Source organism: Manis pentadactyla, chromosome 9, assembly GCF_030020395.1.
Source record: "Manis pentadactyla isolate mManPen7 chromosome 9, mManPen7.hap1, whole genome shotgun sequence".
NCBI lineage: Eukaryota > Metazoa > Chordata > Mammalia > Pholidota > Manidae > Manis > Manis pentadactyla.
This window is the reverse complement of record NC_080027.1, coordinates 87,154,442-87,170,051: the sequence shown is the minus strand read 5'-3', so window position 1 is coordinate 87,170,051 and position 15,610 is coordinate 87,154,442. Positions and strand designations below refer to the sequence as shown.

At 42.1% G+C, this 15,610-nt stretch overlaps 1 protein-coding gene across 1 annotated transcript in view; it reads left to right on the top strand.

The window, feature by feature from the left end:
- Positions 1-15,392, top strand: part of LRP4 (LDL receptor related protein 4) — a 56,055-nt gene extending 40,663 nt beyond the window's left edge. Inside the window, exons 32-38 of the mRNA XM_036891697.2 lie at positions 1,070-1,214; positions 1,484-1,597; positions 2,059-2,194; positions 4,647-4,714; positions 5,201-5,288; positions 6,666-6,807; positions 9,114-15,392. Of these exons, the coding sequence (XP_036747592.2) occupies positions 1,070-1,214; positions 1,484-1,597; positions 2,059-2,194; positions 4,647-4,714; positions 5,201-5,288; positions 6,666-6,807; positions 9,114-9,446 (1,026 nt within the window). The 3' untranslated portion in view covers positions 9,447-15,392. The remainder of the gene's footprint in view (positions 1-1,069; positions 1,215-1,483; positions 1,598-2,058; positions 2,195-4,646; positions 4,715-5,200; positions 5,289-6,665; positions 6,808-9,113) is intronic.
- Positions 15,393-15,610: the final 218 nt, after the last annotated feature.

Here is a 15,610-nt window from a genome sequence, read left to right as displayed (position 1 = left end):
CTTCTCTAAGCTTCCCTTACCTATATGATAAATGAGTTTAATAATAGTCTACTCCTGAAATATACACAAAGCATTAGCACAGTACATGGTATTCAATACTTTTTTCTAATCATTTTAATTCTTACTGGCTGTCATTTTTGAGAGTTCTAACACTGTGAAATAATTCAAGGAAGTAAAAGAAGAGATGTACCAAGCCTGGGGCCAAAACAGGAATTGTCAGTCATTTAAAAATCTTTGTCCTGTTTTGACAAAGGGACTTATCTATATTCTATATGTAATAGATCTGATAGATCTATATTGTATTCCACTTAACTATATTCTGCATTAGATCCTAACAACTAATAAGATTTTGGCTTGCTTAATGATAGGTTGCCCCCATACCGCAAACGTAAAACTCCAGGATATTGAATATGGTTTTTCAATCTGTAAGTTTCCCCTGGGGTTTCTGATGTACACTGAGGGGTGGTAGGGTAACCACCTTTGTTGCTCCTCCCCACCCCTAGCTGAGAATCTCAGGATCACTGCATCAGAAGACAGCAGCCCTCAGAAGTAACCAGCAGATTTGGGCTAGGACTCTGAGGGGAGGGCCCTGAAGAATAGGGACCTTAGAAGAACCCCCCAATTTATTCCTATATGCTAGGTTTGAGAACTCATTCATTGAGCCACTTAGTCAACTGACTGAGGATTAAGTGGTAGTGCTGAAAATTGAGGGATAAATGAAATACATTCTTATCTTTGAAGAACTTGAAGAATCTGGCACAACGCACAGACATGTAGTTGTCAAATGACTGTAGAGTCAAATGTCAATGACTGTAGAGTGTCAAAACTCACTTATGGAAGTGAGGACAAGGTATACATTAGCATGGAGGAGAGAATGATGGATTCTCGTTGGATTGGGGGATATTTCCTGGACAATGTCCTATGTGCAAATGCACAGAAGTTGACCTGGCAAATAAGAGACAAAAAGGGCATTTCAACAGAGGGAAGGTGCATGCAGAGGCACAGCAGCTGTACTGGGGTCAGACTGTTGAATAATATTTACTTTTCTTTGGGTTTCCCTATTGAGTAGCAGGACAGGTGGATCTACTGGACAGACTGGCAGACCAAGTCGGTCCAGCGTGTTGACAAGTACTCTGGCCGGAGCAAAGAGACAGTATTGGCAAACGTGGAAGGACTCATGGATATCATCGTGGTTTCCCCTCAACGACAGACAGGTGGGCTCCTGGTTCTTGAGCCTGCTTCCTTACCATCAGTAGGGCTGGTTAGTCACCCTAAGGACTGTTAATGACCAGGACAATTAGAAGCACAGGAGGCCTTTTGGTTCGCTTTTCAAGCTCTTAGACCTTTTCAGCCCCTGCAGTTGTATCCCTCCTGATCTACTGTCCCTGGGAGTGGGGTAGCCCTAGATTCCCTCCTTTTTGAGAAGCATCAGATTGGGAGACCTGCTTCTGTCCCAGACCAGACGCATCTGCTTTGCCTCCAGGGACAAATGCCTGTGGCGTGAACAATGGTGGCTGCACCCACCTCTGCTTTGCTAGAGCCTCGGACTTTGTGTGTGCCTGTCCTGATGAGCCTGATGGCCGACCCTGCTCCCTTGGTGAGTTGGACTGAGCTGCCCCCTGGAACAGCAGAGTCCATGGAAGGGCAGGGGACGAGCAGCCTCATCTTTGTCCTTCTGGGTTGCATCCCCCTCAGGGGGTCATTTTAATAGCAGAGTGACTGGGAGCAATAAGTTTGAGCTTTTGATGGCACAGACCTGGGTTCATCTGGTTTCTGGCATTTACAGGAATGAAATTCAGGTCTCCTGGTTCCCTTATCCCTGCTGTGGCCTGTGCATTACTCTTTTTGTGACTTTTGTGGGCCAGCTAGCCCATCCAGAGTTATTAGTATTGGAATCCAAATCCTTTTTATTTACAATATTAAGAAGGGCCTCTAATGAGGATGCCTAGGATTAGGGCAGCTAACATTGCTTTGTCAAGTTCTCTAAATGCTCCTCTTGGACCATATGTAGAGATTTGTGGCTTCTGTGGCCCACTCCAGTCCTCTTTTTCTCTCTAGTACCTGGCCTGGTGCCCCCAGTTCCCAAGGCTACCAGCATGAATGAACGGAACCCACTGCTCCGAAACACATTACCTACCACCTTGCGTTCTTCTACCACCAGAACACACACATCTCTGGAGGAACTGGAAGGAAGGTAAAGTATTTAGTGTGGGATTGAGGTCCTTTTTTTGTTCAAATCACCATCCCCTGCCGGCAGAGAGGACCACAGTCTTAGCTTGGTAATTCTGAGCAGATGGAGATAGATCACATCATTAGCCATCAGCCCCTGCTATTTGGGACTGGAGATGACATTTAGACTTATAGATTGTTGCAAATGATTCTCTTTTTAGCTCTGAGGGCAAGAAGCTTTAAGAGCAGCTTTAGAGAGAATTTCCTACATGGCATTCCTACTTGTTGCTTTCTTTCTGCATTTGCTCTCATGTAACAGGTTTAGTATGTAGTCTTGTCCAACAGTTTACTTAAAACCCCGCCTAGTCATTGATCTCTGGGCTATGGTTTTATGACTTGGAATATCCCCAGGGATGTGAAAGCCTTAGTTTATAATGACCTGTAGCACTCAAGCACATATGTACTTATATATGTACACATGTACATACACACACACACACACACACTGTTACTAATAAGCAAGCATAAGCATGAATAATTCTCAAACCTGTATAAAATATTGTATTTTGTAAAATTGAAGGTACTGTCAATTTAAGCTACACCCTGATTTGAGAGATTAAACTGAAAAAAATGACCAACAGCAATTGTGAGATGCCATCAATTATAATACAGATTTGTATTTCAGAGATATTAGAATATAGAGAAAATGTACATCCTAAAATTGAGGAAATATGGTGTTACATTCAACTTACAGAATTCTTACAACTGTATTTTTTTATTTATACTTTGCAAAAAAATAATCTGGAATTACAGAGAGAACTAAAGAAGAAGTAAGTAGCCATATACCCATATATAATTACTGTTAGTGTTTTTATTTGATATATGTAAATATTGTAAAATGATCGCCACAATAAATTTAATGAATATCCTTCACCACACATAGCTGCAATTTTTTTTCTTGTGATGAGAATTTACAAGATCTATTCTCTTAGCAGCTATCAAATATACAATGCAGTATTGTTAACTATAGTCTTTATGCTGTGTATTACATTCCTAGGAATTATTTTATAACTGGTAGTTTGTACCTTTTGACCACCTTTATTCATATTGTCCACCCCTGACACCCACCAGTCTGTTTTCTGTATCTCTATCCATTTCATCTACTCTGTAAACCATCAATTTGTTCTCTGCATCTATTTGTTTGTTTTCCCTCAGATTCCACATATAAGTGATATCATACAGTATTTGTCTTTCTCTGTATGACTTATGTCACTTAGCATAATGCCCTTAAAGTCCATCCATGTTGTCACAGCAGAATTTCCTTTTTATGGCTGCATAATATTTCATTATACTATGTACATATACCACATTTTCTTTATCCATTCATCTATTGATGGACACTTAGGTTGTTTCCATGTCTTGGCTATTGTAAATAATGCTGCCTTTTATGTGGGTACATACATCTTTTCAAGACAGTGATTTCATTTGCTGCCTTTACTACTTTGATGTCTTTTTTTCTAGACAGTTTTCTATCAGAACAGTGTTTTTCATTGTAATATACTTGTCACTTTATTTTTAATATCAATTGTAGCTTAAAAGATAATTAACACTTGATTCCAATTCCCAAAGCAGAAATAATAATCTGAATAAGAACTCTAGACTTATATTCCTAAAATTAACTTTAAGATTTCATATGATCAAATTCATTCTTTTTGCACCATTTTCTTTTTAGAAGAATTTATATAGAAAAGCAAACACTTAGATATAACATATCTCTCTCACTACCTTTTAAGTGCTATTAATTATTGTTAATCTGATTTTCTTTAGGTTTATTTAGAAAAAAACTTTTGAACTCTACTCAGATATTTTATGTCAGAATTCTATTTAAAGGCTCAATGTATCTTGGTTTCAATTGCGCTTGCAAGTAGCTTTTCTCTAGCCTTTTAGGAGATGCCTTTAATTTGCCTGCTCATAATGTGCCACAAAGAAGCTACCTTCTTAGCACTCCAAGTTAGTTCTCTGAGCCCTCCCTCTGGATGTCTTGCATATTTTCTTGTGAAAAAATGAAGGGGGAAAAAAACAAATTTTTTTGAGGTCTTTTTAGGCCTTGTGATACTCTTTATCCAATCAGAGGTTTGCCTGGTTGATAGCTTCTTCCAGCTCATCCTTGTAGTTTTTTTATTGATGTACTTAGTATTCTTTCAGCAAACTCTCAGCTCACTCCCAAACCTGCTTCTCCTTTTTAAAGAGTGCATATTTTAAAATACATTTAAACATGATATAGCATCTTGAAGATAGTGACTCACTGATTTCTCTGTATTTCCTGGTTCTGCCCTCTCCATGCTTCTGATATTGCCCATCTGGTATTGTCTCATATCTGAAAGCCCCATTCACAAGCCTTTAACCCTTTCTTGGAGAAAAGTAAGATCTTTATTAAATGCAAATCACCTTCACATTCAGTTTTCTGTGCCCCACAGATGCTCCGAAAATGATGCCCAGCTCGGCCTCTGTGCACCTTCCAATGAGGCCATACCTGCTGCTCCAGGTAAGCCCTGAACACCCGACTGTTTTGAAAAACAAGATGTAAGTCTCCACTGGTGTCTTCCAGAACCTTCATGGGGACTCTTTGGGGTTGATGCAGCCTTCTCATAGACTAGATCCATAGAAAGAATAATCATATTAGCTGCCACTTAAGGAGTGCTTTTCATATGCTGGGCATTTGTTAAGCCATATATATGTGATGCGTGAGCATGCACACATACGTTTAACCTCCATCAGCCTATGAGAGTTTATTATTTACATTTGGCTGATAAGAAAACATAAGCTTAAAAGTTAAACACCTCACCTTAAGTCACATAGTAAATTGTGGAATTGGGATTAGAGCTGCTGACAGATTGCTAACTTTCTTCTGAGCCCCCTCCCCCAGCCACCGTGGCCTCTTCTCTGAGAGGGAGGCTCCTAGCCATCCTCAGACTTCCCACCCCTCACTCCAGCTAGAAGTCCCTGCCTAGTGTCTCTCTGTGCTTCCTAGGGGAAGGACTTCATGTCAGCTATGTCATCGGTGGACTCCTTAGTGTTCTGCTGATTTTGGTGGTGATTGCAGCTTTGATGCTGTACAGGTAACATCAGCCTCTCTTCAGGCCTGCATGTCTGGGGCCTCCTAAAGCTCCACAGCCCACTCATCTACCTCTGACCAGCTAACCTCGCATCAGGTTTGGGTCCCTGTGCAGAGCAGCAGGAGGGAAGAGTAGAAACCTGAATTTTGGCTCTTTGTCTCCAGTCACAGCCCAATTAGTTTCCTCATTTCATGACCACAGCCATTCATGGGAATTTTCTGCAAAGACTAGGATGCTGAGGGAGCTGATTTTACCCAAGGTCACATGGTAAGAGGCAAAGCTGGGACTGACTCTGGTATCTTTGATTTTTCCACTACTCTGTACTGCTTCAAACCATTGAAGTTGGAATGATTTTCTCTTCACGTAACCACAACCCTTTACTGCAATACTGGTTGACATATCCTTGCTGGGCAAGGAGCATTCTGGGAAGGCAGAGTGTGTCATCACCTTGTAGAGTCCTCTCTTCATGACCCTCTGTATTTTCTCCCACACATCAGGATTCTGCTGCAGCTTCTGCTAGTAACAACCAGTAACGATGATAGTAACTGTTAACCCTTTAATGAGTATGTATCAATGCCACAGCAACCTCATAATACAGGTATTATTATTACTCACTTTACAGATGAGGATCTGAGGCTCATAAAGTTTAGATTATGTCCACCAAGATCCAGGCTAGTATGGGACAGAAGTGAGATTGAAACTTAGATCCGTCTTGACTCTACAGCTCAGTGTATTAGTCATCTATTGCTGTATAACAAATTATTCCAAAACTTAGCAACTTAATTGACAACCATTTATTATCTCGCAGTTCCTGTGGGTCAGAAATGTGAATGCAGCTTAGTGGGGTACTTCTGCCTCAAGGTCTCTCACAGGGCTGCAGTCCAGGTATCAACCAGGGTGGTGGTCTTGTCTCAAGGCTTGTGACTGGGGAAGGATTCCCTTCCAAGCTCACTCATGTAGCTGTTGGCAGGATCACCTCCTCACAGGCTGAGGGTCTCAGTAGCTTGCTGGCTGTTGGCTATAGGTCTCCCTCATCCATTCCTTGCCTTGTGGGCCTTTCCAAAGGACAACTTACAACATGGCAGCTTGCTTCCCCCAGAACAAACATAAGAGAGAGGGAGGGAGGGCAACCTAAGATGGAAGCCACAAGTTTCTTTGTAATCTAATCTAGTGTTCATCACTTTGGGGTATTCTGTTCATCAGAAGTGAACCACCACACCCAGCCCACACTCAAGGTGCAGGGATTCGGAAGATGTGAGTACCAGAAGGCAGGGATCACTGGGCCATCTTGGAGGCTCCCTCCCACACTTGGGTTACAGTGCCCCTAGGTATCATCCCATAAAGATCTGAACTAATTTCTCATCACCTTTCCTCCTAAAGACACAAAAAATCTAAGTTAACTGATCCTGGAATGGGGAACCTGACCTACAGCAACCCCTCCTACCGAACTTCCACTCAGGAAGTGAAAATTGAAGCAATCCCAAAACCAGCCATGTACAATCAACTGTGCTATAGGAAAGAGGTAAAAACTCAAATTTATATTCAACTTTCTTTTTTGTGTGTGGGGGAAGCATTATGCTCCAGTTTCCTGAATAATTCAGTAAGTGATGCTGAGTAGAAGACTTGAATATGAGTTGGGTTTCTAGAGAGGTCTAGAATCTCTGAAGGACCAGCCTGAGAGAACAAGGTTATAGAGCAGTTTCTAGAAGGTTTAGGTCTCAAGCATGTGATTGTGTATTTCCTTGCCAGGAGATATTTTCCCAAACTCATAGGTTCTTCCCTCCAGGAATTGTCATTCCCCTGCAGTAAGGGGGAACCCTCACTGTGCCCCTCTGAAACAACCCCAAACTCTTAGACAACACCCAAAAACCTAAGAGCTCCTGGACTCTCCCTTTTCTAACCTTTGATCCAAATTTTTGGTACCTATGACTGGGAATGGCTATTTTTTGCAATCCTCTTATCACAGAGTCTTAAGGGATTTCTCTAGAATTCTTCATCTCCTTTGTCTCTTCAGTAAAAAATTATTTGCTGACTGTTTAGGCCTGAAAAAAATAGTCCCATTTTTATAATGGATCTATAGCCTGGGATTTCAGATTTTCCTAGTCTGTTATGATGCTTGTTTTTTCTAAAATCCTGTAACCTTCATCAGAAATTATCCCTTATGAGGCCCTAATCAGTCTACTCACTTGGCCTGTCCAGCACAGTCAGAACCTGCCTTCACATCCACAAGGCTCCCCTGTGTAATGAGTACATTTTCCGTAATCATCATGTGTTTTCTGAATCCATGAATCCCCATATTAAAAAAGCTCCCACTACAAGCCAGAATAGAACCTGCAGGGATAACAGGGTAGATCCCTTCTCAATTAATATCTTTGAGAGAAAGACTCTTGATGATTCTAGGGTTACTAAAACATCTGATGCCCCAGAAAAGAACCATAATAAGGGCCATAGGTTGGAATTTTAAATTATGTGACCTTTCTTTTGTTGTGTGCTTTTTCCTCAGCAGCTCTTTCACCCCTCTGATAGTCTTTCACCCTTTCTCTTCTGATTTCCTCTTGATTTCAGGTACCTGTTGCTATGTGTGTTGAGGTGTCCCCCAAATTGCTGGTGCAATGTCCCCCACCTCTCTCTAACTTACCCAGCATGTCTCTGTTTTGGAGCCTCTGCGTGGCCTGCATCTTATATTACACTGATTTCAGCCTGGAGAGTGTGATGAGTGAATGGGTGTGTGTGTGTGCGTGCATGTGTGTGAACTTGGGTGCTGCTGTCTGTGTCTCTCTCTGCTTGATTGAGGGAGCTGTGACTCCCAGAGGGTGAGGACCATGTTTTATAGTGTGCAATCATGAAAGTGTTCTGCTTAAGTTAGGCGCTAACAAATATCACTGGAATTGAATTGTTACTAAAATAGAGCAGCAGTTTCAGGGCTCTTGACAGGAACCCTATTCTAGGGACAGAACCCAAGCCATGACCCATATTTTCCTGGCAATGGCAGCAGATTGTTTGGTTTCTCCCAGAATCCAGCAGTAAGGCTACCCTTCGAGGAATCCATAAAAAGAGAAGCCTGAGTGGAACTTAAGGCTGTCCTTGGAATGATACCAGGTTGCTTGGGAATGACCCCAAGGCTCATGGGAGCAGAGCCAGAGTAACCTCCCAAAAAAGGTTATAGGTTACAGGACTCCAGTGGATTGCCACCTAGAATCCAAGTAAGAGGATATTCTAGGTCCCTTCTGTCTTACCTCCCAAAGGTTTTCCCTTTAACAAAGTTAGAAAGAAGAGAATTAAGAGTAAAAGAGCACAGATGTTTTTTAAAATCCTGAATAAATACACATTTAATTGTTTTTGTCAATTGCTTTTGATCATGTATGTCAGCATCATGTCCCATTAATAAACTACAGTAACAAAGTAATAATAACTAATGTGATTAGTGCATCTTAAGTGTCAAGCACCTACTAATTGCATTCCATGTATCCTCTCATTTAACCCTCATGGGACTTGGTTATGAAGTATGGATACTGTTTTTCTCCCCACACTGCAGATGTGGAGGCTGAGTTTTAGAGGTGTTAAATAACTTTCCCAGGGTGACATAGCCAGTGAGTGGCTGATTCAGGACTGGAAGCCATGGTTCTCCCTCCTCCCTGTATAATGGTAATAATTATCATAGCTGCTCCTTTCCTGTTAAGACTCATGTTTGGTCTGACCAAATTTCCACATTTGTTTGTGGGATTGTTGTACTCTTCATGGCCACTCTTAACCAAATTCACTTCCTTTTCCAGTTCTCCATGATAGACAGCCAACCAACTGACCATGTCTCTTCACTCTCCACACTAGGGTGGGCCTGACCGTAACCACACTAAGGAGAAGATCAAGATTGTAGAGGGAATCTGCCTCCTGTCTGGGGATGATGTTGAGTGGGATGACCTGAAGCAGCTGCGCAGCTCACGGGGGGGCCTTCTTCGGGATCATGTGTGCATGAAGACAGACACAGTATCCATCCAGGCCAGCTCCGGCTCCCTGGACGACACAGAGATGGAGCAGCTGTTGCAGGAAGAGCAGTCTGAGTGTAGCAGTGTCCATACCACAGCCACTCCTGAAAGACGAGGCTCTCTGCCAGACACGGGCTGGAAACATGAACACAAGCTCTCCTCAGAGAGCCAGGTCTAAATGCCCATGTTCCCTTCCTTCCCTGCCCATTCCTTCTCCTTTATGGACTTCCAGTCCTTGTGCTCATTTATATAACGGGCCCCCTTCCTATGTGCTCATACTTCTCCTCCTCCTCCCATCCCATAACTGCTCCCAAGTCCCCCATGGGAGCTATGTCCTCCTGAGTCCATAACTACCTGTGCATGAGAAATGGTGATGCATCCCATGAATTTAGACCTGGATTACCATGAACCTCATCTCTTGCGCTCCATCCTGAGCCCCTGAAACTAGGCTCAGTAATGACTCCTCATCAGTACAGAGCTCCACCTCCCCTTCCCCTGGTACCCTCAGTGCCTGCCCCCCCAAGAGTTGATGATTTAAGACTGCACTCTCCCTCATCCAAGCTGGTCTGACCACTTATCTGAGAGAACTTGTCCACTGGGGACTGGGGCAGGGAGTCAAGGGTAAAGAGAGATGAAGGATAGAGGCTGAGAGGAGAAGGAAGAGTCAGCCCAGCTGGGATGGGCATCTGGGAAAACTCCAGCCTCAAGTGTGTTAGCAATATAAAAAAGCTTTTAGGGGTGTCTATTGCTGGCAATGGATGTTGTTCTCATCCTAAGAGTCACTTTTTTTCAGCTGCGGATGCTGAGATCTGGGTGTGGCTCAAGCTGTTCTTCTGAAAGTCTGGAACCTTGGCTACCTTCAGATGGCTGAAGGTCCCTATCTCACGGCAGCTGGCTAATACAAATTCCCTCCTAAGTAACCAGGTTGTGAGCCAATGGCTTAAGTGAATGTGGGGCCCCGAGGGCTGAGTCTCTGCAATGTCTAAACAGTGCTGCCAAGACCAAGGATAGCATATCACCTGAACTGTAATGTTCTGCCTCTCTCTCCCTCCTCATTCTCTGGGATTCTGAGTGTAGAGATCCTGAAACAACTTTTCAAAGAAGGGTCAGGAGTTTTCATAAATGATCAGGAAGGGCAATTGGGTTAGAAACTTGGGACAACTAGGGCCTAAAAGGAAGTATTCATGAGGTTGAACCTCCTGTGTTCTCTCTCAAGTGCTTAGGGATCTAAGTTAGTGGACAGAGAGCCTGTGGCTCTGCAGTGTTGGAGTACCCATTCCAACTCTCTTCCCAGCTAAGTGACACTTTCCATGCTGAGCTGACATCACTGGGTTCGTGCCCATTCGCACAAAGGGCATGACTCATGCTAGTGTCAGGGGAGTTGAGACTTTTTGCTGTCTGAAAACTTGTACCTAGCTCTCCTTCTCTTACTTTATTTTTATGTTTTTTATTTTTTTGGTCTAATTTGCTTTCTCTGACATGGCCTTGTGGCACCTGGAGCGCTAAATCAAGATGCAAAGTCAAGGCAAGAAATGGAAAGGCAGAGCCACTGATGGAGCCTTCCTAGCCCAAGACAGATCCGGACCTCTTCTACCCAGGAGTTAGAAATGACAGGAGAAGACAACAGGGACTAAGAATGCTAGTGAGGACTTCTAGGGGAAGGTTGCTGATTTGCAACGTCTCCTGGTTTTGAGAAATCAGCTGCCAAACATGACTGAAAAAGGAGGATAAGACCACCCCTTTTCTAGTTAGTTCTCAGACTGCTAGAGACAGGTGCCAAGCCCTTAGCCCTGCTCTCAATAGCCAGCCCAAAGTCTGGGCCCACACAGGACGGCCAGGCCAAGATGGCTTTTCTAGTACATGAAGTGGGAAAGGTGGGGTGTGACTCCTAGGATGAAAGGACATTCCACACTTGTCGGGGCAATAAGGGAAGGAGCCCTGTGGGTTCTCAGACCCACAGCTGGTGGTGGGGAGAAAAGTGACATTTTCTTGATTGCAAAGGGGGCAGGATCTTATTGCACTTGAGCTGTTCAGAATGTAGAAAGGACATAATTGGAGAACTCTCTATTTGAGCACTGATTTACTATGTAAAAAGCAAAATCTCTCTGTTCTAAACTAATGGAAATGATTCTCCTGCAGTCATGTGTAATGGTTTTAATGTTACTGGAGAGACTGGGCTTTCTGGAATTATTTAACCACTATGTTCAGTATTTTAGGATTTTATGATAATTTAATATAAATTTAGCTTTTCTTAATCACCTGGCCTGGCTTAGAGTCATGACTAATAACTGCACCTGCTTTGTCTGGCAGACCCATGCTTTGGAAACCAACCTTCTTGCAGACATCACCTCAAAGTTCTTTGGGGATATGGGGACAGTGATAAGCAATAAAAGATTCAAAGTTCCTGGCTAGAGGTTCAGCTCATCTTGAGAAGACAGTTCACTGGCTTATGAAATCTTTATTTCATCTGGAGGAGGGATAGCAGATAGACTTCAAACTGAGTGCCAACTCTGATTGGCTAGTGGTGGGTCCCTGAGGACCTGTCTAGATTCAGTGGGAAAAGTGTCATGATCATTAATGATATCTCCTTTGGGCATCAGAAAGAAGTGTCATGCATGTATTCTATGTATCTTCTATTTCGGTTCTAGGTCTATGAGGACTGCATTGTTACAGAACTCCACTTTGCCTTGCAGTGGTGGTCACTGTCAAAACTGTCTGATGTACTAAAACAATGCTTGAATGGGGACAAGGAGGGCTAATTCCAGTCTCAGATCTGTCATTAGCTCTGTTTGGTCTTAGTCAAGTTTCATAGTTATTCTGAGAATGGATCAAATGAATATTAAGATTCCTTTTATTTTTAAGCAGCTGTCTTTTCATAGCTCATCCACTAGGTCTCAAGGCTAGAACAGGGAGTTGGGGATCCCTTATTAGGTTCTTTGGACATGATAGCTCTCAAGGAAGGTTGGGAATCATGCAAGTCTCAATACCCTATATAGAATTTGATATCAAAGCTCAATAGTTGATTTTCTAAACCACAAACCATGTACAGAGTCCTCCCATTCATTCCTTCATTTATTCATCTTCTACTATAGGCCAAGCACTGCCCAAGCCTGACAGAGTTTAGAGTCCAGAAAAAAAAAAGAAGAAAGAAGGAAAAAAGAAGAAGAAAAAAGCAAGAAAGACTGAAGCCTCTTATATTTATATAACAAGCTATCTGAGTGTAATCTATAGTGTATAATTCTTGCAGCTTTGGTGAGGGATAGGTTTGCTAAAACAAAAACAAGAATAGCTCAAGGACAACCATCCCTCACTTCGCCATTCTTTTTTGAAAAAACTCACAACCAAGAGTAAAGGAGGACATTTTAAGCAATGAAATCCAGCTTAAAGCATAAGCCTCTATACCTGTAGGATTTGACCCCTCCCAAAGCTTTAGGGTTACAGGCCAGGCCATGAGTAGTAACCATTAGAACTAGGCACTCAGGAAGAACTTTTCAAATGGGAAGAAAAAAATGAATGCATTGAGCACATACCATTTACTTGAAAAATGATGTTTCTGGGAGAACAAAGTTTGGTGAATCCATTTTGACATGTGACAATGTCAGCCCATTTAATCAGGCATTAGAAGTCCCACTAACCTGTGACTGTCCAGTCATGTCAGCAGGAAATGGGAAAGTAAAATGGAACTGGGCCTCATGGCCAAGGTCTCAATAAGAATTTGGCTGACAGCAAATGAGACTCTAGCAACAGCGTCAAGGACTAGCACTCTGTTCTCAGGTAATGCAAATGCCATGGCTTTCAGTTTCCTGATCAGTAAAATCCCCAGATGATTGTACGGTCATTTCTAGCCTGAAACTTGTTTTTGTTCCTTCCAAGAAATCTTGGGGATGAAATAAGAGTTGAGCATTTCTTGTCTGGTTCTCTGGATATAAAACCTGCAACTAAGTAGGGAGATGGTTGTTCAAATTGTAGCAAACTGGACATATTTTGGCATATTAATTATGTTCAAAATATAGTAACTGCCTTTTTTTTATATTGCATGAACAGACTATGGAACCTAAGATAAAAAGATATCTGTGGCCTATAGGGAGGTCTATGGGCTGAATTAAATCTGTCACCAAACCTAGGCCTGCAAAAATGAGGAACTCCATGTGACATAGGCATTTAGAAAAAGCATCAAGAGCTGAGGGTGTACCAGGTTCTAAGTGTAATGTGCTGACATTCAGCAGTGTCCAGTAAGCTTTAGTTATTTCTACTGTGGACATAATGATTTTTTAAAATGTGGTGGAGTCCTTTTGATGGCAAGAAACAGTCTTTAAGTATCTTTTCTACATATGTGAAGATGATTCAACTGATCCGCTTAATAAGTTGTGTGTTTGGAGATGTTTCAGGCATCCTTTATTTTGAAACACTCTCTTACCCATTTATTTTCTCTCTAGGTCATTCTCCCATTAACCAGCTGGCAGAATCCAAGCAAAGCTCAGCACAGGAAACAGTTTAATTTCCAGTCAGGCTCCAACTCACAACTTTGGACTACTTGACATGATGTTCAAACAGAACCAGACAGCCTAATTAAGGGTCTGAGTTTAAATCCAAGGCTGAAATTAGCCCGAGGCTACAAAATCTGCTTATTTGATTTTACAAGACACAAAGAGCCAAGAACCTTTACTTATCTTTCCCTTGTCAGTGGTTCTTCCTCCAGCCCCTTAAAGTCCATTGACAGCCTGCTAAAGAAATCCCTGTCTCTCCCTTCTGTCTCCTTCCTCTTTGATGGGGCTGTTTCTGTGGTCATAGTTCGTGGACAGTCTGTATTTTAAGGGCTGTTGGAAAGGGTTATTCATTCCTTCATTCAACCAGTACCTATTAAATGCAACCAAGTGCAAGCTGGAATAGGTTTGCAGTCTCAGAGGCCAGTCCAGGCACTAAAATCCACAGTCACTTGAGGTCTGTGTTAATGCCACTACCGCTACCTCCAGGGAGTAATGCAGGGACTACCTGGCCTGAAAATTGGAAGGAAGTTAATCATTGAAACTGCCCTTTAGCTGGAAATATGGATCCATGTCCCACGGTAGAGATGCTTCAACAAGAATGAAGCTTGTGATTATGATGGAATGAGTGCTATTCCAACCCTAGCAGGCTTTTCAGAAATGTTTAGTACAGTCATTCAGCAGCCACAATGTTTGGCATTTGTTTCCTGTTTCTGTTTACAGTAATACAGTGTTCATATTGATCTCTAATGTCTGCAAGGGTTTTGCTACCCTATTCTTATGCAGAACTATCGAGAGGCCCCTGCAATAAAGTAAGCACACATTATTCTAATAAACAGAAAGATAAATGCTAATTGATGATAATCCTGGATTGCAAAAGATGACTGGCCGAACATTTACTAAATAACTACTATGGGCAAGATATGGCATTAGGTTTCTACAAGGCCCTACAGGATCTGCCACTCCCTTTCCTCCTCCAACTATCAGACCTTGTCTCTTACTGCCCTCCTCCTGCCAACTACTTTGCTCCAGCTATACTGGCCTCTTTGTTTCTCAAACCTGCCAGGCATGCCCCCAATTTAGGGTTTTTGTCTCTGGTTGGCACTTTCTTCCTCTAGATATATTCTGGCTAACTCCTTTGCCTTCTTTAAATCTTTCTCAAGTGTAATCTCTATGAAACCTGTTCTGACCACCCTTTATAAAACTACATTGTTTCCAACTCTACTTCCCAATCCCTTTTATCATTTTATTCTTTTTTTCCCATTGCACATACTGTCTGATATACTATATAATTTATTTATGTGTTGATTGTCTGTTTTCTCACTCTAATGTGAGTCCCATAAAAGAATGAATTTTTGTTGTTGTCTATTTTGTTCACTGATTAGCCCAAGTGCTAGAACAGTCCCTGTACATACTAGGTGCTCAATAAATATTTGTTGAATGAATGGAACTCTAATGCCCATTTTCTAGTAGGGCTGCACCTAAATCCTGTAAGACAAAGAGCAATTTTGCCTTCTTGTTTTAAAACTCTCCAGATACCACACATCCTTTATTGAGCAATTTCAGGTTTCCATCATCTACTTATATGTAATCTTCAGTTTATTTTCAGTAATATTTAAATAAAGTAAGTATGCCAATGACCAATGACTGAAGAAGACTATTTCTATATATTCCTAACCCATTTCTCAAAGGTAACCGGGACATTTTTGCTCTGACTGGCTCCTCTGCCCTTCCCATACTGTGGATCTGTCCTCATCTCTCCCTACTCTCCCACTCTAGTCTCATCCACTGCTACAATTTCATCTTTTCATTCTGTGGAGGTGATTCCTAAATCTATATTGCTTGAGTCCTAATTTCT